A 25,119-nucleotide genomic window follows, 5' to 3' on the forward strand; every position below is an offset into this window, starting at 1 on the left:
GTTTACTATTGTTTTTCTAGACTCACTTTGCATAGGACCATTGCTCACTTTGTTAACATTTTCAAATGTTTATAGGAACTGTCACCATCTCAAATTTTTCCTTCCTTATTAATCTTTTCATCATTCTTTGCCTCCCTATCTAAGTGCAATTATATTGTTTGATAGTATCTTTAGGTTATTGACAGATGACAGGTCCTTCACTTGGATTTTTTCTTTCATTGGGATGTATCTAAACAATTCCTTGAAGTTACTGTATAAAGCATCTGGAAATACCTGTGCTGAAGATGTTACTCGCAATGGGGCCATCTTTTGCTGTACATGTGCAATACTTTGTTGTAAATTCTGCTGAAGGACAGCCTGATGAGCAGCATTCTGCAACTGTCGTGCTGCATTGTGAACGATTGTCAACGGTTGAGTATAGGCAGCCTGCTGCTGTGTAACTGCCGTTGGAATCTTAGGTTGAGTGGGCTGGTTTACTGTAGAAGACGGAGTAGAAATAGTTATTTGCTGAACTTGAGCTGGGTTGCATGAATCAATCCTATGGACAACCTGACTTGGTTGAACACCCGTTTGCACCTGCGGCATCAAAGCATTACACACAGGAACTTGTATCATCTGATTTTGATCTGTTGTAAGCACTCGAGTTTCAGGGAGAACACACGATGTCAGGCTGCTTTTCTGTAGAACCTGATTTTCAAGAGACTCAGAATTTAAATGGACGGTAGTGGCTTTGCCAAATTGTGCTGCATGTTGCTGGGATTTAGTAACATGAGCGATGACTTGCTGCAGTTCATCCGTTAGCCCCACATGCTGCACAAATTGTGTGTGATGTGGTTGCTGCTGCTGCTGACTGCCAAACATTTGAGCCGCTTCACTTTCACTTACTTCTACCAGTCCTTGTTGCTTTGCTAACTGCTCAACCAGTTGCTGTTGTTCCTCTGGGGTCAATCCCGTGCCTTCCACGAAAGTACCATCGGGCTGCACGTAAATAATAGTGCTGGGGGTGGACTCGATGGAAATGCTCTCCAGTTCCTCTGCCACGGCGAAGTCACCCGCACTCACAGCTGCCATGGTGCCAACGGACGGAGGAGCCTCCCCTAAGGAATTCAAGATCCCAGTGGCGTTCAGGAGCCCGTCCCCATCATCGGGCAGCGTGCTCACCACCTGAGTAGCCCCTTCCTCCACAGCCACCTGAACATATTCCGGCAGCACTTGACAGGAATGGACCTCGAACTGCTTGCAGGGCACACTGGCACAGGGGACGTGCGAGGCGGGCCCTTGGTGTGCCAGGGTCTCCAGGTGGTTGTTGCCACGCTGCGGCTCAGCAGCAGCCCCGTCCTCCGTTGTCAGGCTGCTCGCCTCCCCGTCCGCCATGTTGGCGTCCGTGCTCAGGCAGAGCGAGTCGGGAACTGCACCACTAATTTCACTATTGAGAATTTTTTCGGCCCGAAGGCGGTTCCGTGATCGACATGGGGAAAATAACCTCCAAACAGCGAACCAAATTGAAAAAATCCGTCAAAGCAGCAAGGAAAAGATTAATCCGCTTCCAAAAAAAAAGCCGTCGTTAGGCGCACGTCACGGACCCTGACACAACATGGCGGAAAGCCGGAGTACGGGTGCCGGCAAAGCTTAAAAATCGGGCGAATGACGTAAAGATTCGAGTTGGCCGGACGGGAGCAGAAAGCGAAATCGAAACGGCATGTGGGGTTCGTCCGCCAATCTCAAACTGCCCCATGCGGTTGTGAGCGTGTATGACATTGTAACGAGCGTGCCATTACATTGTAAGCTTCATTTAAAATACATCTCAAATGGCAGAGATAATTACAGTAAAATATAACTTAGATATATTGCCTGTATATTGGATGTTAGTGGTTTAACAGAATAAAAAAATACCCAAACTGGATAGAATTCAAAGGGAAGGAAAAGAACTCGCCCAACGTGGGGCTCGAACCCACGACCCTGAGATTAAGAGTCTCATGCTCTACCGACTGAGCTAGCCGGGCACTTGAGGATAAGTGAACTCCCATCCCTCATAACATTCAGAGACAAATGTATCATTATGTGGATATTTGTGGTTTGGGAAACAGAAAATACTGAAATCATTCAACATTAAAACTTTGTTTGTTTTCAGAGCAGAATACCTCATTAATGTTCAATATCTAAGTTCTGACCGTGCAGAATGCATTTCCTTTCTCCTCTCAGAAGCTGAAATACACTCTACGTTTACAGCATTTTATTTTTGCGTAGTTTTGTTTTTACAAACTTGTGGTATCTTTACACACGGTTAAAGTTTGCTGTGATCGGTAAACCGCAGCCTTAATGTAACTGACGAGAAAATTAATAAATCGTTTCAAAATAGTGTTTAAAGTAGAAAGACATACTGCATTGGCTAAGTGAGGTCCATCAAAACGACATTGTTGTAGAGGATGATTGCAGTAAAGAAAGCATGAGATTTTATTTTTACACTTGACGTCGTGCAAGAAATATAATTATTTTCCCACTATATGCTAAGTTAAATTATTTGACGTAATTATGTAGAAGTAGAGGAATGTAGTGTTGACAACAGGAATTTTTGCTGAATGCAACTCTTTCTGTCACATATTGACCTATTCTCAGTATCAGCCTAGCTCAGTCGATGAAAGCTAATATTCTTTATCACTGGACTGTGTTCTCTGAAAAGTAGAGAGATCACAGGTTTTAGTCCTATTTTGCCGAATCAGCAACGCTGCCAAAGCGGTAGGAGAAACATTACAGCTTTCTTCATTCGAGTTAGCGGTCGAGCATCTAAACAGACACCTAGGGAGGTCATACACGCTCACAAGCGTATGGGACAGTTTAAAATTGGTGGGCTATTGAAAAAAATGGTAAGTTTAAAAAAAAGTAAAAAGAAACAAATGTAGATCAAAAACCACAGCAATTATACTGGTTAACAATAATAACATACATTATTCGAGAGGAAGAAAACGGGATTAAAAAATAGAGGAAATTAATAAGGTTGCATTAATAGGGCACTTAAAAATAATAATGATTGGATAACGTTGATACAATCATACAGAATCATAGAACATGTAAAACGCAGGAGGCCATTCGGTCAATCATGTTTGTGCCAATCGAAAGTACAGAAATAGGTCCTTCCTATTAACTCTTCCTATTAATTTTATACACCTGACTCAAATAAAGCAACCCCAACTTATCCAAACTTTCCTTATAGCTATATTCTACAATAACAATTTTTCAACATCCTCATAATCTGCTCTGCGCAACTCCAATACTGTACTTAAGTTGTAGTTTAGCTAATATTATATTCAGTTCTTCATGAATTTTCCTACTCTCATATTCTGTCCTTCAGCTAATAAAGGAATGCATGCTTTCTCAACCACCTGTTGACCTGTCCTGCTACCTTTGAGGATCTGTGAAAGTACACTCCCAGGTCCCTTTATTCCTCTGCACCTCATAATGCACTGCCTTTCATTATCTATTTCCTTGCCTCATCTTACCGAACATATGACCTTACACTTTTCTGGATTGAATTCTTTTTGCCACTTTTCTGCCCAGCTAACCAAATAGTTATACAGCTAACCAATCATTATAGTCAGACACAAACTTCCTTTAACAAGTCCATGCTGTCTGTCCTTGATTAATCTGCGCCTTTCTAAATGAACGTTTATATTGCCTCTCAGAATTGATTTCAATAACTTGCCCACCAATGAAGCTAAACTAACTGGTTTATTGTATGGAAGACAAATCACGTATGGCAAACTTGTATAACTTTATAAGCTTTTAATAGTGAAGTTGATAATGTAAAACTAGTGTATGCTATGTATTTGGATTTTCAAAAAGTAGTTATTCGGGTGCCACATATTAGGCAAAATTAGGGCTCATATTTTTGCTTTGTGTTTGCATTGGTTAACTGACAGTAAACAGAGGCATGGATATTTTTGCATCAGAGACCACAACCAATCCCGATGCAGGGTCTCAACCCGAAATGTCAATAATCCCTTTGCTTCAACAGATGCAGCTTGACCTACTGAGTTCCTCCAGCAGTTTGTTTTTTGCTCCAATAAAGCAACACAGTGTTTGGGCCCCATTCATTTAAAAAGGGAAGATGGAGACACAAGAGATTCTGCAGATGCTGGAATTTGAAGCAACACACACAAAATTCTGGAGGAATTCAGCAGGTCAGGCAGCATCTATGGAGGGAAATAATGTTTCAGGTAGAGACCCTTCATCATGATTGGAAAGGAAGAGGGCAGAAGCCAGAATAAAAAGGTAGGTTTAAGACTGTTTAAGATTGATGACTATATAAAGCTAGATGGAAAAGTAACCTTTGAGAATTCAAAGAGGCAACAAAGGAACAAGCAAGTATTGTGAGTGAGCAAGAACCTAGCAGCTAGGAAAAATAGAAATCTATTTCTTGAGAATCTGGAAATGTTGAAATTCAAGGGAGCCTTGTATGCAAATAACAGAAAATTATCACAAAATAACATTGTAATTATTATGAAAGCAAATGTTATGTGGCCCTTGTTATAATGGGATTGGAGTAAAAGAATCAAAACATTTTATTGCAATTATATACAGTATAACACCTTACAATCACATTTGGATAATTTAGTTCAGTTTTGGTCTCTTTGCCAAAGGAAGGGTACACTTACCTTCGTGAGAGTATAATGAATTTTCATTTGATTGACTGTGAGATTGCCCTATGTAGAAAGATAAAGTAGACTTGGTCAATATTCCCTGGACATGATAGGTAAGCTTTTTGGAACATTCTTGAGGGATTTGGCAAGGTAGTTGTTGAAAGGATGTTTTCCCTGACTGAGCTTCCAGAACTAGGGATAATAGTCTCAGAATGAGGAGTTCTTGGTATTGAACAGAGAGAAGGAGAAAATTCTTTACTCACGTGATCTAAAGCCTTGTTTAAAGAACTGAGTTTTAAGGAGTAGAATAGGGCTAAGAATAGGGAGGTGGAATGGCATATGGACTTAGGGAGGCTTGAAACAAGAATCTACTCTCTGAAAATCATGGCCTGACTTCCTGTATGAGCTGTGATACAGAGCACATATCTGAAAGATGGTAGAAGGATTTGGGTGGAAACTTGGCATGTTTCAATGATTGTTGGGATGAATGCAGGATCTTTAACACAAGGTCAACTTTTACAAGATGAGACACAGGAGACTGCAGGTGCTGGAATCTGGAGCAAAAACCGATCTGCTGGAGGATCTCAGCAGATCGAGCAGCATCTGTGGGGAAAAAGGAATTAGTAATGCAGGGTTTCAACCTGAAACATTGACAATACAACAAATGTTGACAAACGTTTCTTTCCCTCCACAGATGCTGCTTGACCCACTGAGTTCCTCCAGCAAATTGTTTGTTGCTGTCAATTTTTATGTATTGCTACAATAGCATCAATTTGGATTTATAAAGCATGTTTAATGTAATGTAAAAAAAAATCCCAAGGGCACTCACAGAGATGCAGAAAAGAATGCACACCAAGATAATAAAGAGACACTAGGAGATCTCTAAAGCTTGATTTCAGAGTGGGCGGGAAATTCTTGGTAGAGGTGAGGAAGGTGGAGACTTGGAGGACTTTACAGTAGGAATTTTAATTGCCCCACATAACTATTTTCTGCAAATAGGCAGTAGGTGAGATAATGAAGGGATTTTTAATCTGAAGCATCAGTGGCCTAGGTGGTCAGTAATTACAAACATCATTATTGAATATACATTGATCAGTGCAAACACAGAAAATGCTAGAAATACTCAGCAGGTCAGGCCGCATCTGTGGGGAGAGAGAGAAAAGGTCAACATTTCAGGTCGGAGACCCTTTGTCAAATTTTCATCTATGTAGATTAGGGATTGAATAGCAAAACTCTGGATGAGTTGATGTTTCTGGGGAGGAGAGGGTGGGAGTCAGGTGGAAGAATATTAGAATATTTCAGGTCAAAGACCCTTCATCAGAACTGGGAAATAGTCTTTGACATGAAACATTAACTTTGCTCCTGTTTCCACTGATGCTGCCTGACCTGCTTAGTTTATCCATTATCTTCTGTTTTTATTTCAGATCTACAGCATCTGCAGTTTTCTGATTTTCAGTTGGAATATTTTGGTCTGGAATTAATAAAGTCAACCACAAGGGTTTCATTCATGTTAAGTTAAAGCAGGGTGGGAAAGGGCAACATGGCAGAGGTTTAGAGCAGTCCTTCTGCAAGGAGGACAAAATTGATATGGGGAATAAAAAGTACTTAGATCAGAACATTGTATCTGTGAGTACTGGCATATCTGAGAAACTGGATTGAATGAGCTCTAAACATATGAGAATTAAAAACCCTTCAGCATCAGCTGTGGCTCAGCTTGCAGCACTTCTGCTTTTGAAACAAAGCCTTGTACTCCAGTGTTGTACTGAGGACAACGCCGTATTATGGATGTGATATTAACCAAGGCTTTGATTGATTTCTCTCAGAAGATTCCTTGGAAAAGTCGGTCAGTTATCCCTGATGTCAAAGTCCTTTAATCAACACCACTTGGTCATGATCACACTTGGTCATGGTCACACTGATGTTTGTGGGAGATAGCTATGCACAACATGACAGCCACATTTCTGACATTTACATCAATGACATCATAAAAAGTACTTAGTTGTTTGTTGTGTGCTTTGGAATGTCTTGAAAGAATGTGAAATGTGCAAGACTTTTTACAATATGACATCAAAAGCCTTGTTTCCATATATTGTAATATTGCCTGGACACACGTTATAATTGAGTGACTAATATTTTGTTTTTGAAACATTGTAAACCATATCTGAAGGCATTACACTGTTTTGCATGTTATAACAATGAAGCAGCTCGTTAGGCCTAACAGGCCTTTATCGGGGGAAATGTTAACACATATTTGTTGGCACCCTTCCAATTTTGCGGAAGCTCACATTGAACGTAATCCAATTTTCACAACAGCAAACTATCCTAATCGTGACATTGCGAGGCTTATAATATTTCAGTTCCTGTCCCTCAGTTACATTGACCCTTTTAGATCCCCAGTAAAAATAAGAGGGGAGCAGCAAATGTCAGGCTCGTTGGGGTGGGGGGAAGGGCCCCTGGCCATGGCTTGTACTAAGAGCGAGAAAGAAACCCCGTGGTTGATAAAGCCAAAACTACAATTGTGCGACCAACGTTAAAATCGGTACAGAAGAGAATGGGACTTCGGTAGATAAACGCCCTGAGCTGTTTCAGTTACCCCCCGGTGAATATCTGCAGGAAAGGTGATACGGTGAGTGACTTTATCAACAAAAATAATGATATTGATGTATTTTTGTTCAGCATTAATTCACCAAGGATCTCTCCTTTATTTCTATGTACTGAAATACCCTGCCGAAATACAGAAATGAAAATGTTAAACACCTCAAATGTATTATGTTGGCTGCGAAGCGTTTGGGAGGTCCTGTCGATTCGGAAGGAGCTCACACAATATAAGTTCTTTGTAGAAGAATTGTGCAAGTTGAATAACCTGCAAACTAATTTTAAACGAAAACTCCCGGAATATAAACGCTGGCAGCTACCGATTACTATCGATGTAGCATTAAGGATAGGCTGATAAATCAAACTCAGTTCATTTGTATCGGAATTGTGTTCAATAAGTCGCTCTGAGCCCAGTCTTACCTTCTTTGTTACAATGAATGATGATGCTCTGGTAATCAACATCATAAAGGGGTTTAATCCTTTCTGTTAACTGGGGCACGAAAGTTGTATAAAATCTTTTTCTATGAACAGATTCTTATTATTGTTCCTAGACCATTCATGGACTTTTTTTTGATAGGATCACAATTAGACAATCTAATATATTTCGGATTCTGAATCGTTGGTTAGAGATCATTTTTTAAAACAGTCGAACCTTACCACTTTGTATTGTTTTCCCCACGCCGATAGAGTTTCATCAAGCTTGTGATAATTAATAGAAAATCTAAACCTGTACAAGCATACCTCCGGTTTAACAGATTCCTGATTAAACTGCAAAGTCAGTCACTTCTGTCAACAAGTGGGGCTGCGGGTTGCTTTAGTTTGACAGTAGCCACCAATGTGAGGATTCCACTACTTTTAAAAGAGTGCCAAGGTTTACCGCCACCTTCGATAAATAGCACGCTGCCGTTACTACATCGAAGTGCTATGCTGTGTTATAGAGTCATACAGAACAGAAACTGGCCCTTCGGCCCATCACGCCTATGTCTATCTTTTTTGCCCATCTCATCTCTAATCTCGTACTAATCTCATTTGCTCGCATTAGGACCGCATCCTTCAATGATTTAAAATTTATGATCAGCAGCGTGGAGATGCCGAGGTTTGAAACCGGGGCCTCATATATTCTGTATTCATGTCCGAGACCAGGGGTTGAATCTACAAAACGCCAAATCAGACATATGAATGCAATTTATTTGTTCCTATTCTATTACATAATTACTGATATTAGTATTGTTAACCAATTCACTGGTTGCAGAAATGTGGTAGACATGAGCGATTAAATTATGTTACGACCGAGGGAACATCAAAATACAGAAATATAACCGTTTATTATCTCGCATTCATGATAATGGAAAGTAGTATAGGTTCACGTAAACGCATTAAAGAAAGAAGCTATCAGCCTTTCATTATATTTTGGTGGATCGCACATTTATAGCCAAATATATACCACTAACTACATAAATAACTGCAATAAGAGATACTCTTGCATTAACAGAACAATAAAAAATAAAATATTTTACAAGAAAATGTAAAATAAATCTGGTTTCAAGTTATCAAACGGCTCTTATCTCTCTACTGGCTCTCCTGGAAAGTATCAACCCCGTTTTGAGTGAATGGATCAACAGCACAAAGGTTCCCTGACTTGCCCAGATAACTTAAGTCCTTCAGAGAAGCCTTATTATTGGAGAAAGAGTCACGGTTATAACTTTGCAACTTCTGTGTCACACCTAATCTTGAAGTTTTTAAAGTTAACGCCTGAAGTCTGAAATGAAAAGACATGAACGTCATTCACTTACTGAATAGAAACATATAAATTCTTAAACAAATACAATTCATTAAAACAAGTAAAGGTACTTCATAATGAAACAGATTCTCAAAGTAATTCATCCACAATTATTTTGTATGAACTTGACATAAGATCTAGTCATACTTAAAGTTCTTTAAACAAAATTATAGTTCATTCTAAGAAGTTTTAATGGTAAAAGGATTACTTTAAAAAACATTGAAAGCAAGACCACGTACATTAATTAATTCCGTTTAATGTGCGAAATAGCTCTCTGACTCTTATGTAGAGGGAATGGATGAGAAAAACAACTGGGGAAAGTAAATGAATGGTTAAAAAGGACGGAGAAGAAATTGGGACGCGTCACTGAAATCGGAAAGCAGAGTGAGAGCTGGAAATCTGAAATAAAAACGCATGCTAGAAACATTCAGCAGGTCAGGCAGCGCCCGTGGAGAGAGAAACAGCTGACGTTTCAGGTTCACGATCTTTCATAGAGTTACGAAATGTCCGTGATAAAAGGTCAACGACCTGGAACAATACTGTTAATTTTTAAGCAATGGACCTGGCGTGTTAAATATCTACAATGGCCCAATCCTGTTATAGCAAGAACTGGAAAATGCAAGTTACATTTGAATATGATACGTTGTGTAGCATTGGGAGGAGTGGCAAGTCGGAGGCTCGCTTTTGGGTATCATTTGAAAGCTGGAATCTCTGACACGGATTTACCGCATCAGACGTAAAGAGATGCACGGATGGTCCGGCACGTGATAGGCACGATGAGAAATCCTTATATCGTGTCTATTTCTGCATTTCATTTTCACATTAGTACTTCAGTGTCAAATTATTCGCTGGCTTTTCCGGCGATGCCCCTGAAATAAATTGGGGTTCTGGCAAGTACGAGTGGCTTTTTAGGTGTCGGCAGCGTGAGCTGGTGGATGAAGTAAAACAACGGCTGAGAGACATTTTTTATTATCAAGAATGGGTTCACCGATTGTCACTGGTGGGGTTCTCTCGTCCCTGTCGGGTTCGGAAGCCTTCATCCGAAAGGTATCAAACTGCTCTCCATACCTACCGTCCTTTGCAGGAGAAAACCAGAAGAGATTTGGCAATCTAATCAAGGGGACAGTCGAGTGCAGTGACTTTTGCAATATCATGTGAATTCCCGGCTATATTCAAACTGTTCTCAAAGGGAATCTGCAGGACGGCACTGCCTTCGCCTTGAAAACCGTAAGCAAGAAGGGAAACGAGGCAATGCGCTGTATTCGGCGTCCTGGGCGGACTGGCGATTGCAACGGACTGCTGGTTTATTAAATCATGCAGGAAATCCAAAAGCTGCAGCATCTTAATCTCATCCAGGTAACCCGAGCTCTCACTGAGTTTTGGCATTCATCAATTTTCATTACATTCAGAAGCTCATATTTGACCAAATTAGTTTTATTGCTCCATCTCCATTTGCGAAGCGCTGGGTGACGTTTATATTTCAAAGGCAAGGACACAAGTCTGAATCGTTGTTAATACTTAATTCATTATATTTCTGCAAACCTAATATTTAGCAAAGTACTGAGGTAATTCGCAGATTCCACAATGAATATGTTTCATTCTACAAAGAAACATGTATCATTCCCAGACACAAGAAATTCTGCAGATGCTGGAATCTGGAGCAATACATAAAAAGTGCAGGAGGAACTCGGCAGGTCAGGCAGCATCTATGGAGGGAAATAAACAGTCGATGTTTTGGGCCCAGACCCTTCATCGGGACGGGAAAGGAAGAGGGCAGAAGCCAGAATAAGAAGGTGGGCAGGGGGGAGGGGGGCGGGAAGCACACCAGGAGCACCTTCACCCCCTCCCCCTACATTCTATTATGGCTTCTACCCTCTTCCTTTCCAGTCCCGATGAAGGGTCTGGGCCCAAAACATCGACTGTTTATTTCCCTCCATAGATGCTGCCTGCCCTGGTGTATAATTCCCATCTTGGAAAAAAAGGCTTGCACTCCAGTGCAGTTGTGAGAGCATGTTACACTGGGAATTGCTTTTTTTTTGAAGATAATTGCTTTTTTTTGAAGCATAATTTTCAGAAAGAACAAGGAGTTATACCATTGTCCAAGCCAATAATTATCCCACCATCAACATTTCCAAAGACGTATATTTGCACATTATCAGACTGATGTTTGTGGGAGCTTGCTATGCAGAAATAGGCTTTTGTGTTTCCTGCATTACAACAATAACAATGCTTATGAAGTATTTCAATGCCTGTAAAGTCTTGGAACAGCCTCAAACAAATGTGAAAAGTGCTGGAAAAAGTCAAGTTTTTCTTTTGGGAGTTTAGGCAATGAATTTGTACCACCTATGTTTTGTGCTTATAACATGTATCATTTATTTTTCTGGTTTGCAATTAACAGATTGAAATATAGTAAGATTCACCAAGTGCAAAGTCTGCCTCAGTTGGAAGTTGGGTAATCTCTTTCACCCCATATGCATTGTGCATTTGATTTTCAATATTGTAAAACTATGGAATAAATTCTATTACAACTCACGAAAAACAAATGGTCAGTTTCTATGTCAGGAGAGTTTGATTAACATATGTCAATTTGAATTAAGATTGTAGCTAGTGATCATGATACAATATATAAAGAATACAAATACCTCAAAATTGAAGAACTTTGAAGGACTGAGTCTGCTGTCCAGATATCAGCCTAATGTCAGCTGCCCCACAGTTCCTCCAGCAGATTACTTGTTGCTCCTGAGGACTGACGTCTGGAGGTTACAAAAGGCACAATTTTAGTACCAGTTTTACTTTTGTTTTAATTCTAAATATGAATGTGTTTCCTTTATTTTTACTGACAATACCACTGGAGAGCAATTTCAGATTTTGCATTATAAAATTGATTCTGATTAGAAGTAGGTTCAGAGCTCATTTAAGCTAATGCATGAAATATAAACTGTTCAGGAAATAACACTCTTACTGTTACTATCTTTCAGACTATGAAATATTTGAAGGAATTCATATTCAAAGGAATTCAGACTATAAATGTTGGCCATCCTACAGCCACCAGGGTTGTTGTCAGTCCACAACAAAGAAGAGACTGCAGCAATTTGCCACTTTCAACAGCAGTGCCAAAGCTGCATTATTACTCACTGAAAAACATGGCCAGGTACAGTTTTCTTCCCCTCTTTTATGCATCTGCTGACAAATGCTATGAGAATTAATAAAGCAGCAATTCATCCTTGGTCACTTGCACCAAATGTGCATGTATAAGAACATAGGAACACAAGAACACAAGAAATAGGAGCAGGAGCTGACATCTGGCCCGTCGAGCCTGCTCTGCCACTCAATAAGATCATGGCTGATCTGGTCATGGACTCAGGTCCACCTACTTGTCTTTTCGCTATAACCCATAATTCCCCTACTAATCAAAAATAATATCTAACTGTGTCTTAAATGTATTTAATAAGATAACCTCTACTACTTCCCTGGGCAGAGAATTCCACAGATTCATAACTATCTGGGAAAAGCAGTTCCTCTGTCCTAAATCTATTCTCCCAAATCTTGAGGCTGTGGAAACTCTTAAATTCAATCCCTCTAGCAATGAAGGCCAACATTCCATTTGCCTTCTTGATAACCTGTTGCACCTGCAAACCAACCTTTTGTGATTCATATACAAGCACTCCCAAGTCCTTCTGCACAACAGCATGCTGCAATCTTTCACCATTTAAATAATAATTTGATCTTCTATTTTCCCTTCCAAAGTGGATGACCTTGCATTTACTCCGTTTGCCAGATCCTTGCCCAGTCACCTAACCTATCTATATCTACATCATACTGTGATCACTCTTCCCAAGAGGATTGCTAACTACAAGATTGTTAATTTTACCTGTCTCGTTGCACAGGACCAGATGTAAGATAGCATTTTCCCTTGTAGGTTCACTAACATGCTGTTCAAGAAAGTCATCACGGATGCATTCTATGAAATCCTCCTCAAGACTGCCTCAACCAACTTGATTCGCCTAATCTATGTGCAAGTTAAAGTCCCCCATGACAACTGCTGTTCCATTCTTACATGCATCAAATATTTCTTGATTTATTGCCTGTGCCACTGTAATGTTATTACTTGGTGGCCTATAGACAGTTCCCACCAGTGATTTATTTCCCTTTACTATTCCCAGTCTCTGCGCAGATGGACTCAACATTATGCTCCTTAGATTCTATTTAGTCTCTCACTATCGCCCTGATCTCATTCTTAATTAAGAACACTACCCCACCTCCCTTACATTCCTGTCTATCCTTCCTTATTACCTGATACCCTTGGATATTTAATTCCCACTCATCTCCACCCTGCAACCACATTTCTGTAATGGCCACTAAATCATACCCCTTTGTGCTGATTTGTGCCACAAGTTCACTGACCTTGTTTCGAATACGACAGGCATTCAGTTAAAGTGCCTTATACTCATTGTCCTTTTAGAATCGAGTAATCTTTGTGTCCTTTGCATTTTACTTTTCTGTACTCCACTCTTACTTTTTTCTAACGTTTGCTCTGGTCTCTGCTTTGCTTCCCCCTGTCTTTCTGCATGGATTCCCATCCTCCTGCCATATTAGTTCAAACCTCCCCCCAACAGCACTAGCAAACAATCCCCCTAGGATATTGACCCCAGTCCTGCCCAGGTGTAGACCGTCCGGTTTGTACTGGTCCCACCTCCCCCAGAACCAGTTCCAATGCCCCAGGAATCTGAAGCCCTCCCTCCTGCACCACTACTGAAGCCACATATTCATCCTAACTATGCTGCCATTCCTACTCTGACTAGCACGTGGCACAGGTAGCAGTCCTGAGATTATTACCTTTGAGGTCCTACATTTTAATTTATCTCCTAGCTCCCTAAATTCAGCTTGTAGGACCTCATCATGCTTTTTTCCTATATTGTTGGTACCTACATGCACCACAACAACTGGCTGTTCACCCTCCTTTTTCAGAATGCCCTGCAGCCACCCCAAAAGATCCCTGACCCTTGCACCTGGGTGGCAACACACCAACCAGGAGTCCTGCTTGCGGCTGCAGAAGCACCTGTCTATTCCCCTTACCATGGAATCCCCTACCACTACAGCTCTGCCACTCTTTTTCCTGCCCTCCTGTGCAGCAGAGCCACTCACGGTGCCATGATCCTGGCTACTGCTGCCTTCACCTGATGAACCATCTCCCCAACAGTATCCTAAGCGGTATATCTGTTCTGAAGGGAGATGACCGCAGGGGACTCCTGCACTACCTTCCTGCTACTGCTCAGCCTGTTGGTCACCCATTCCCTATCTTTCCTTAGGCCCTTAAAAGTGGCCATTCTTTGTACTCTGCCACCAAAATTTGCTTCCATTGAAGTCAATGAAGCTGAATTTCAGAAGTGGTGTACTATCCACAGCTGTTACAACATGTGTGCATTTGACGCAGGCAAAAGGGAAAATGTAAACCGATGGTTCCATATACTGATGCAGGTTGCCGAAAAATTCAGTGAGCAGAATGCTTCCAACACAAGAAGTCCAATCAGCAGAGGTTTGTAAAGGAATTGCATTTATTTTCTGACTATAGGGAATAAGCACATCAGTTGAGAGATAAAGAATGGTTAATAGATGGTGATGCATCTTTCTGTTAAGTAATGTCATCTTTAGCATTACTGCAAAGTCGTTTCTACTTTACTACAATGTTAAAGATACTGAGTTAAAGAATGAATCCCATTGATCTCCAAATAAGATTAGTGGGTCCAAAGAAAAACTGCAGACCTCGGGCGCAACAGTGTAACTATCATTTTCTGAAGTCCTCATGGGTAAAAGCAAATCAGGATATGGCAGAGCAAATCATTCTTCATGGGCGAGAATTTGCAGTCAGCATTGAAGTAATGGTGATTGCCATTAATCTCAAAGAAAGCTTAAGCGATAAATCACAGGATTCTCACAGCTCGATACAGGAAGACAAATAAAGATTGAAAGTAGCGGAGATATCATAAACATCTAATAAAATAAAAACATGCATTTTGAAATGTCTATGCAAGGTAAATACAATCTACATAGTTTATCTAGAGTCAGATTGTCTGCTGAACAGTAATGATGGAGCACCATTAAAAACTCAGGGTATTTTACAGTGGTACTACTTCTCAGATACCACTTTTAGAATTCACATCAGTTCAACTTATTTCCTTCGAAGAGCTGAGTCAATGAGTGATAAGAACAAATGCCACTCTTGCTAGAACTGGTTCAAGGTACAATATTTAAAATAATGTAATACCCACACATCTTAATTAAATGTTTTGTACATTTGCAGTGTGTCATCTTCAAGAATATAATGGAGTATATCAAAATATCTTCACTGCACACATTGGATTTTGGAAGTGTCAAGATAACACTGCCCCCTGCACTTGAGATAAACCTATTAGTCCTTCACCATTCCAATGGATAGAGTTCGAAGGGGTTGCAATTGTTCAGTAATGGTTTGGACCAAAATATGTTGAATAATTAAAACAAAACAATGTCAGTGATTTATGGTGCAGGTATTTATTACAACATTGACTCCAGCTGCAAGGAAGCCAGAACTCCATAATATCGCTTCACAATGTATTCATGCTGCAGTAATTATCAAAGTACAACAATTCCTGTCGATACTCACAATGTGCCAATGGGAATAGTTGGCAATTTTCTTTCATCACAAATTAAATAGGTTAAGACATAGTGCATACATTAAAAGTTTAAGTAAAACTTACAATTAATGGTCAAAGCTAATATGATGGCACTACATCTGTATGGATGCTAAACGTTTGACGTCTGTAATTGCAGGAATGTTAAAGATAAATGGGGCAAGAGTCAACACTGGGAGCTTAATTTAGCCAGATTAATAACTTCTGATAATTTTTCTTCAGGGCAGGACTTGGTGTCTTTCTGAAGCAACACCCTAAACCTTATCAAAGATCTGAAATATTGATTCAACTGTCTACATGAAGCCTAGTAGCTTGAGGGCACATATGCAAAGAATCAAGATGGTATGAGGAGCACATCTTAAGGGAAATCTGATTTCATAATAACAGAAGATTATTTAAATGCTACTTTCATACTTCTGTCGCTTGGTCAGTTTGCCAGAATTTCCCACATTTTTAGACTAAAACTTAGGTGAGAATTTTGAAGTTATATGAAGAAAGAAGAAAATGCTACAATCATAGGCAAAGTCAGGGAAGCCTTAGTTGCCAGTATGAGTTTTAAAGGAATACCTCTTAATTGGCATAAGTGATAGAATCAAATTTCTGATGTAGCAATAATGTTTAAGAAGAAAAAAAATTAAAATTGTTTGCAGCAGAGCAACAGTCCTGTTTTCACATTTTCATTCGAGGTTTGTTGTCCTGACTGCTTTTGCATCAAGACAGATTTCAGAGTTTCTCTTTGAAATATTGGAGGTGCACACTTTAGACAATCTGCTATGCAGATGATAATGCACCTTGTGGATTAATACTGGTCCTAACTGCTCCTGTTTTGATCCATTTTCGGTGCTGAGTTGTCAGTCCAAGTTACCAGTAGCTCTGCTACAGTTGACATGACCAGACAGAGCTGTTGCTCAGCGTCCCCAAACTTAATTGCCTTTCTGTCAGAAGTCTGCATATAGATGCCAACTGAGCTTGAGGACCTGAGTTATAGGGAAAGTTTGAATAGATTAGGACTTTATTCCCCGGAGTGCAGGAGAATGCGGGGAGGTATACAAAATTATGAGAGGTATCGATTGGGTGAATGCATGCAGGCTTTTTCCCCTAAGGTTGGGTGAGACTAGAACTAGAGAACATAGGTTTAGGGTGAAAGATGAAATATATAAGGGGAATCCGAGGGGAAACTTCTTTGCTCAGAAGGTGGTGCGGGTGTGGAGTGAGCCGCCAGAGGAAAAGGTAGATGCGGGCTCAATTGTAACACGTAAGAGAAGTTTGGATAGGTGCTTGGATGGGAAGGGTTTGGAGGGATATGGTCTGGGTGCAGGTAAATGGGACTACGCAGAAGATCAGGTCGGCATGGACTAAATGGGCCGAAAGGCCTGTTTCTTTGCTGTAGAACTCTACGACTCTGAGTTTTACTTACACTTTTCCAGCTTTCATTGAAAAACAAGGCAAAGGACAAATTTTGCTTTACAGAGCCACCATGTAACCCTACTGTGTCAGACAACTGCTTGTTGAACAGCTAATACTGTAATAATAAATGGAGAACATCTAATTTTTAAGTTGAATTCTGTGCTTAAGTTAATTGCCTTTGTCGAAATGATACAATATTCATTCTAAAGGATTCTATCCATTGTTATGTTCTTTATACTTTGCTTAAGAAACAAAACTATGGTTGTGACAAATTGCCATCCAGATGGCAAAATGCTAAACTATTCGACTTCTGTTTCTTTCCACCTTCACTATTTTGTCTCCAAGAAGACAAAACTGGTGCCGTACAGACTCTTCTTTGAGGATGACTTACTTCCGGTCCAGTTTTGTTTGGCTTTGAAGTGGCCAATGAAGTCAGTTGGGAACCACAGACTCTTCCACAGATGGCATGGGTGATGCAGAACATGAATATTAGATTAGAACACATGTAGCTGAAGCATATTTATAAATATTGTGGCATTTGAGTAATAAAGCGATAGTTTAATGAGGGAAATCAAATGACAACATTAACCATGAGATCTTCTTTTATGGCTATCATCAAAACAAGAAATAAAATTACAGTCTCTTAATTGCTCTTTGCTATCCCTTCCTCTCCTGTACATGTTCATCAAATTTTGTGATTTAGTGTCAGAATTATTTATTTGTTCATCTTAAGAGTGAGATTCAGCAACAACTTTGCTAAGACTGACTTGTCCTATGTTGTGCATTTCTACTAGAAATCACTGACTTTCTCTTACCTTTGTCGAACCTGGAACCTTCCCAGTCAATGTACTTTGAATGCTCACTGGATTAATTCAATAAATCATGGATGAAGGTTCTTCTGTTATAATGTACCAGTGGATCCTCTGTGACTTTGGTTAGTTGGAATGCATATCATTTTGCGCTCTCAAAATTCTAAAAGAAGCCATCACTGTGTTTTTTTACCTGAAGCAAATGTGACACCCAAGTATGTTTGCCCTCCCTTCCTTGCTCAATATGCTGACTTGTCTTTTTTATATTCACCCACTTCTGCCAATAAAATTATTTCTAAACATGAAAGACATAATGTGAGCTATCAAATATCAATTTACGATGTTTTTTTCAAGATTCTTGCGAGGAAGCAACACAAGTTCTTGCATTAAAACTGCTTGGGCAGATTGGTGTACCAATTCACAGTAACATTATGTCCTCCCATTTGTACTCATTAAATATTTGGAGAGTTTCCGATCATTACTGCAAAATTACCTAGGAGCAAAGAACAGAGATTGGCACCTGTGTATAGTCAGTGGACCACTTATGTTGTCCGATAGCTGCAGAGCTCTGGATAGTTACTGCAAAATGAACTCAACAAAGGAAAATTATAAGGAAAGCAAAAACAAAGAGTGCAAAAATCTTGTCACAGTTATTGAAACAATTGAAAATATGAATTGGATTTGATTTGTTCCAGATTCCATATGTCCTCAGAGAGATGTTCCCATTGCCTAATGACTGTTTTAATCTTTAATAAACAAAACAAATTTTCCACTGGGAAAATAATCCTTTGCGTTTTTGGGAATCAGAATATGAAATTGCATTACTTTAATTTGCTTTTGATATATCTTTACAGACAAGCATGTCACTGATGCTAAAACATATACTTGTGAAAGATCTTCACATAAAAATTACAAATAATGTTGTAAGTGTAGAATTGTTTACAATCAAAAGAAGTTATAATTAATGTTTAGGATTTTCATTTTTGATTAAGGATCAGTGCACTCCATTGCCCTGTGACCTCAGTGCTGGAGGCCTTTCCTCATTTCAAATTATTGCTTATCATTTCGAAATCTTTAAGTAGGATATATATATTTTAACGGTCCTCTTTGAATTATCCAATTGTGTACCACTACAACTGTATTTCAAGTGGATGATCAATATCATTCTGTCTCATTACATTTTCCTCGACCTGAGGTCCACAGAGATATATAAAAAAATCTTTTGAGAGAGGGGCCGGGAGGTGGGGTGAGAGGGGGGTGGGGGAAAGGAGAGGGGGCAGGGGAAGTTGGGGAGGGATGGGGAGGGGTGAGGGGGAGGGTTGAGGGGGGAGGGAAGAGGGGGAGGGAGGGGGAGGGGGAGGGAGGGGGGAAGAGGGAGGGAAGAGGGAGGGAAGGGAAAAAATTAGGAGGGGAGGGTAAAAGGAGAGGAGGGGGAGGGAAAAAAGAGGACGGGGAGGGAAAAAGGAGGATGGGGGAGGGAAAAAGGAGGATGGGGAGGGGAGAGGGAGGAGGAGAGGGGGAGGGGGAGAGAGAGGGAGAGGGGGAAAGGGGAGAGGGGGAGAGGGGAGAGGGGAAAGGGGGTAGGGTGGAGAGGGGGAGGGGAGGGGGAGGGGGAGAGGGGTAGGGGAGGAGGGAGGGAGGGAGCGGGGAGTGTGAGAAGGAAGGGGGTAGTGGAAGAGGGAAGGGAGCAAGGGCAAAGGGCGAAGAGTGGCCGAGTGGTTTAATTGCAAGGAGCATAATCGAGCCCAATGAATTTTTAAAGACAATGTAAATCAATGTAAAGATTTCACTTACATAACTCAGTCATTCCCCTGACTGCATTTTCCCATTGGAACCACAACCAGCAGTAGAAACTCATCCTGATTTCCCTCTTTTGAAACTAGGAATGCTATGTTAAGTTGTTTAGCCTTAGCTGATGCAGCAAGTGGCTTCTTCATTGATGATGCATCGATTGAAATCAAATGACCTATAATGAGACTCAGAACAGGGAAATTGTAACCATTGCGGCAGAGTTAAGCAAAAGAAGCCACAATTACAGAGCATCAGTCATCTCCTCAGGAGGCCAAAATATACTTTACACTTAGAGAATTATCCCTGAAGAAGAGGCATTGCTGACTTAGTACAAAAATGTAGCAGCCTATTCTTGCACTGCAAGGACTCAAAAACAAAAGAGACAAATGACCAGCTCATTAATTTTGCCAGAGAAATGAGCCAAATTGGCCTAAACCCTGGAAGGAAAGAAAGAAAGAAAGAAAGAAAGAAAGAAGGTTAAAGCCCATGGGATCCTGAGCAGGCTAGCAAATTGGATTCAAAATTGGCTTGGTAATCAGAGGTAAAGGGTGCTGGAGGATTGCTTTTTTGATTGGAAGTTTGTGACCACAAAGATTGATGCTGGAACTTTTGATGTTTGTGATGTACATTAACGACTTGGATGTGAATGCAGATGATACAAAAGTAGGTGACACTGTAGATAGTGAGGAATGTTATAGGTCCTAAGGCTACAGCATAATATAGATGTGGAAAGTTGGATGGAGCAATGGCAAATGGAATTTAACCCTGACAAGTGCAAGTTGATGCATTTTGGGGGGAAAATAAGGGTAATACATATACAGTAAATAGTAGGACCCTAGAGAGAGTTGATCAACAGAGGGACCTTGGGGTACAAGCCCACTGATCCCTGAAAATGACAATACAGCTGGATAAGGTGGTGAAGAAGGTATATTGGATGCTTGCGTTCATCAGCCATGGCATAGAACATAGGAACTGGGACATCATGTAGAAAATTTATCAGAACATTGGTTTGGTCACACCTGGAGTATTGTGTGCAATTCTGGTAGCAATGTGATCGCACTGCAGAGGTTGCAGGGGAGATTCACCAGGATGCTGCCTGGATTTGGGAGATGGAATAGGCTGGGTTTGTGTGGACACTGTGGCAAGGCAAGGGTTAAGATAGTGTGCAGGCAGAGATGGTTTGTAGACAGTCTGCAGTGACCCATGCTGAGCAAAGTCCTTGAGAGCACAACTCCTCTTTGTACAGCAGCAAGGCACCCACTAACTACTGGACAATTACTTTTGTAACTCTGAGATATTACTGACCATTAACATGTAGTTTCTATTGATCATTAACACCTATATTAATGGAATGTGATTGCTATTTTATCCATGTAAATGAGGGATTTTAAGGTGCCCAAAGACTTCAATTGGTCAATATCTGTTTAAAAAATCAAATCTTTGTTGAAACTTTAGAATAGATTAGTGACAGGAACTAGACTGTGCTCTTGGTGCACAAGTAAATAAAGTGGGATTGAGAAATGAGTGCAAGTTGTCAGAGTCCAGTTAATCGGTGATGACATTTGTTTGCCCTGGAGAAGAGGAGGCTGAGGGGATGACATGATAGAGGTACATAAAGTTATAAAGGGGATGGATAAGTGGATAGTAAAAATCTTTCTCCCGTGGTGGTGTCTAATACAGGAGGCCATTGGTTTAAGGTGAGAGGTAGGAGGTTTAGTAGGGATCTGAGAGGGACTTTTTTCACACAGAGGGTGGTTGGAGTCTGGAATGCACCTCCTGAAGAGGTCGTGGAGGCAGATATGTTCATGACATTTTCAGAAGCATCTAAGTAACTTGAGTTGCTGAGGGTCAAAATGCTATGGACCTAACGCAGGTAAATGGGATTAATGGGCACAATGGGTGGTGTGGATATGGTGAGCTGAAGGTTTTGTTTCTGTGTTGAATGACTCTATAAATTCCCGCTCTTAATACCACAAGATTTTTTAATATTCATTTGAGAAGATAGATGAAGAAATAATATGGAAATAGAAACAAGAAATATACTCACTTTTTGTTCGAGATATTTAATTAAAATTGAAGGCAGTGCTGATGCTAAGAAAAAAGACTTGTACTTGTGATGTTCCATAATACTTCACAGCCAAGGAAGTACTCCTGCAGAAAATTCACTGTTGTGATGTGGGAAACCTTCGAGTCAATTTGTGCAAAGGAAACTTCCAAATACAGTAATACCGCAATGTCCAGATGATCTGTTTTAATAATGTTGGTTTAGGGATAAACATTGCCCAGGACTTCAGGAAGAACTCTCCTGCTCTTTGAAATAGTGCCACAGCATCTATTATATCCCCCTTTGAAAGGAAATAGTGCTTCTGTTTAACATCATATCCAAAAGACAGAGAGTCCAATAGTGCCGCACTTCTTTAGATGGTGCTAGGAACAACAGTTTGATTTTGCATCTGTTTCTTAGGTGGGATTTATAGCCATAATTTGCAGACTCAGCAGCAAAAGGGAAAATGAGGGGGACCTTCTTAACCCAGGGACTGTTAAGTGCCTGGAATGCAGTGCCTGAGAGAATGGTTAATGCTGGGTCACCCACAACACTTAAGAAGTGTCTAGATGAACACTTGAACCTCTTTAGGCATAAAAGGCTATGGACCAAGTGCTGGGAGGTGAGATTAATATGGAAGGGTGCCCACTGGTTGGCATGGATGATTAGGGCCGAATGGCGTGTTTCCACGCTATATGATTTTATGATGCTTTGACTCTAAGAGTGGAACCTACTGGCTGATGTGGCTGATGTCACATTATAATACTCTCAAAGGCATTTAGACATTGTTACTTAATCTACACAAGTACCAAAAATACATATCCTTCATCCGTGCAGGTTATATAACCTATTTTATGCATGAAAAATTAATGTCAGAATCTTTTAATTACTTTCTGTGTCAGATCACAGCTTGAATTAATATTTGAATCAGCATATTTGATTTATAACATTGAGCACATTGTTCTGAAGATATCACAATTTGCTTCAATGCCATTTACTCACTGAATATATGATGTACTCTTTGGAACCATTTCAGAAAATATGTCTGGGTCTGTACACTTTGCTTTTATGGATGTACATTTCACAATGAGAATGTCTGACTCAAAGGAACATAATGATGAATCTGGCACTGAGAACATTTTGCCCTTCACAGAGAAAGGCTTAATGGGCTCCATTACAAGTTATATTCTAAGACCACTAAAACAAAACTGTCAAGTCACAAATTGGAAAGAAAAAACTTAAATATTTGTATGTTTTAAAACATGAACAAAGCTGGCAGATATTACCTTTTATCAACTTAACAAGATTGTTCAAATGTTGTGCATTTGTTATTCAACAGCATTCCCATAATGGAATAACCCACCATCAACATCCTGGGTTTTAGCATTAACCAGAAACTCAATTGGATCAGCCAGGTTACTACAAAGGCTACCAGAGCAGGTGAGGTATTTGTGATGAGTGATTCACCTCCTTACTCCCCAAGCCTTTCTGCAGTCTGCAAGGCCCAAGTCAGGACTGTATTAGAAAACAATTGTCCCTATGAGTAAAGCCTGAACAATACTCAAACTTGACACTATTCAGAACAAAGCAGTTTGCTTGGTTGGCACCCCATCCACCATCATAATGTTCTTTCTCTCTATCACTGGTACACTGTGGCCAATGTGTATGCTGCATAAAATTTAGTACAGCGGTTTGTGAAGGATTTGTAGACAGTACCTCCCAAACTGATGTCATTTTCCAATTAGAACAACAAGGGCAGAAAATGCATGGGAGAACCACTACCTCCAGGCTTTTCCTTCAATTCCCAAAGGTTCTTACTTACTGATAAAATATTGTTGCTTCATTGTCACTAAGTCAACATCTTGGAACTGCCAACCTAACAGCATCATAGGAGTACCTTCACTCTTGGGACCACTGCAGTTCAAGGAGGTTATCTTCCATTTCCTCGGGGCTAATTGGAGATGGGCAGTAAATGTTGCCCTGGCCAATAATGTCCCCATCCCATGTATGAATAAAAATGAAATACTTAACAAAAGCTTCCTTTGATATCATGACAAGTGTATAGCTATAGTGAAATTAAACATTGTAATGGTTAAAGTGCTAATTATTATTTTGGAATCCAAAAATGGGGACTTGTTATAAACTTGTGTGTATTAAAGTGTGGACTGAAGTTATTTTGCATCTTCCAAAACCCAACAAAGCAATCAAGCCTGGCATACATAGCTCTGCATTCTGGATGGAATACTCAAACAGAAATTAGGATAAAGCAGAGGTTAAGTGAATACATCGTCAGGTAGTGTTATATTATTATTATTGTTGTACAACAACTAGTATTTATATCACTTGACGAACATAGTAAAACAAGCCTAGGCACTTCACAGGAGTGTCATCAGACAAAATGGTAAACATGAAATGAAAGTCTAAGCTTTAATTAGTTATTTTTCTGTTCTCCCTATGGGGTGCTCATGACGTACTGCACCCCTGCGGCTTGGGCAGGAACTGCTAAAATTCAACAGTTTCCAAAAGACAAGATCAAGTATTTGGGCTCTAAATGTTTCAGCTTTAGGTCCAATGTGAAATGGCTGTTGACGTGAGATAACGCCAGAAGCTCAGAAGATATAATAGCTTGAATCCTGTAATTCTCCCAGATTGCCTTTCTCATAAGTCTACAGACTTTGCATTCAGCTTGTGTCATTCTGTCTGAATTTAATACAACGGTCACTGCAGCATTAACATCCAAGCAAAGCGCTGCTGAAAATGCCAACAATTTATGTAAATATGTCAGCACAAATTCATTTCCTCTGAGTCATAGGTTGTGGGCTCAAGTCCCTCTCTGGAGTTATCAGCACAAAAATGTTGGCTGGCACTCCAATCCACTGCTGTTGGAGCTATTTTTCAGATAAGACGTTAAGTTGTGGTCATGTTTACTCTCCCAGTTTGATGTAAAAAAAATTCCTTTGCACTGTTTCAATAATGAGCAAGGGAAATAGCCCTGGTTCCTCAATCAATATTTACTCCACAATCAATGTTTCCAAGAGAAACAGATTGTTAATTCATGATTACGCAGTTCCCAATGGCAGCTTGCTGTGCCCAAATTGTGGCCACTTTTCCCAGTTTATAATAAAGACTACACTTCTAAGTTATTTCCTCAGCTGTAAAACACCTTAGCATACACTTACTGTATATGGAACACTCTACATAAATGCCAGTCTTCTTCCTGTCACAGGCACCTTTAGAGAAGTCATTCTAAAAGCTGAGCTACTCAGATGCACAGAAAACACAAGGAAATTTGCAAGATGATCTGCAAATCTGCGGAGAGAATTTGTGTCTCAGACAAGATATGTTCAGTTGATACTGGGTGATGGACCAGGCATTTCTGCAAGGT

At 40.2% G+C, this 25,119-nt stretch overlaps 1 protein-coding gene and 1 non-coding gene across 2 annotated transcripts in view; both read right to left on the reverse strand.

Annotated features, from left to right (window-relative positions):
- The window catches only part of znf839 (zinc finger protein 839), a 30,237-nt gene extending 28,630 nt beyond the window's left edge, over positions 1-1,607 (reverse strand). The window contains exon 1 of the mRNA XM_052022261.1: positions 274-1,607. Within this exon, the coding sequence (XP_051878221.1) occupies positions 274-1,374 (1,101 nt within the window). The 5' untranslated portion in view covers positions 1,375-1,607. The remainder of the gene's footprint in view (positions 1-273) is intronic.
- Positions 1,608-1,930: 323 nt separating this feature from the next.
- trnak-cuu (transfer RNA lysine (anticodon CUU)) lies at positions 1,931-2,003 on the reverse strand. The gene has a single exon. It is a non-coding gene; the product is annotated as a tRNA-Lys (tRNA).
- Between the last annotated feature and the right edge of the window lie 23,116 nt (positions 2,004-25,119).

Source organism: Pristis pectinata, chromosome 1, assembly GCF_009764475.1.
Source record: "Pristis pectinata isolate sPriPec2 chromosome 1, sPriPec2.1.pri, whole genome shotgun sequence".
Classification (NCBI taxonomy): Eukaryota; Metazoa; Chordata; class Chondrichthyes; order Rhinopristiformes; family Pristidae; genus Pristis; species Pristis pectinata.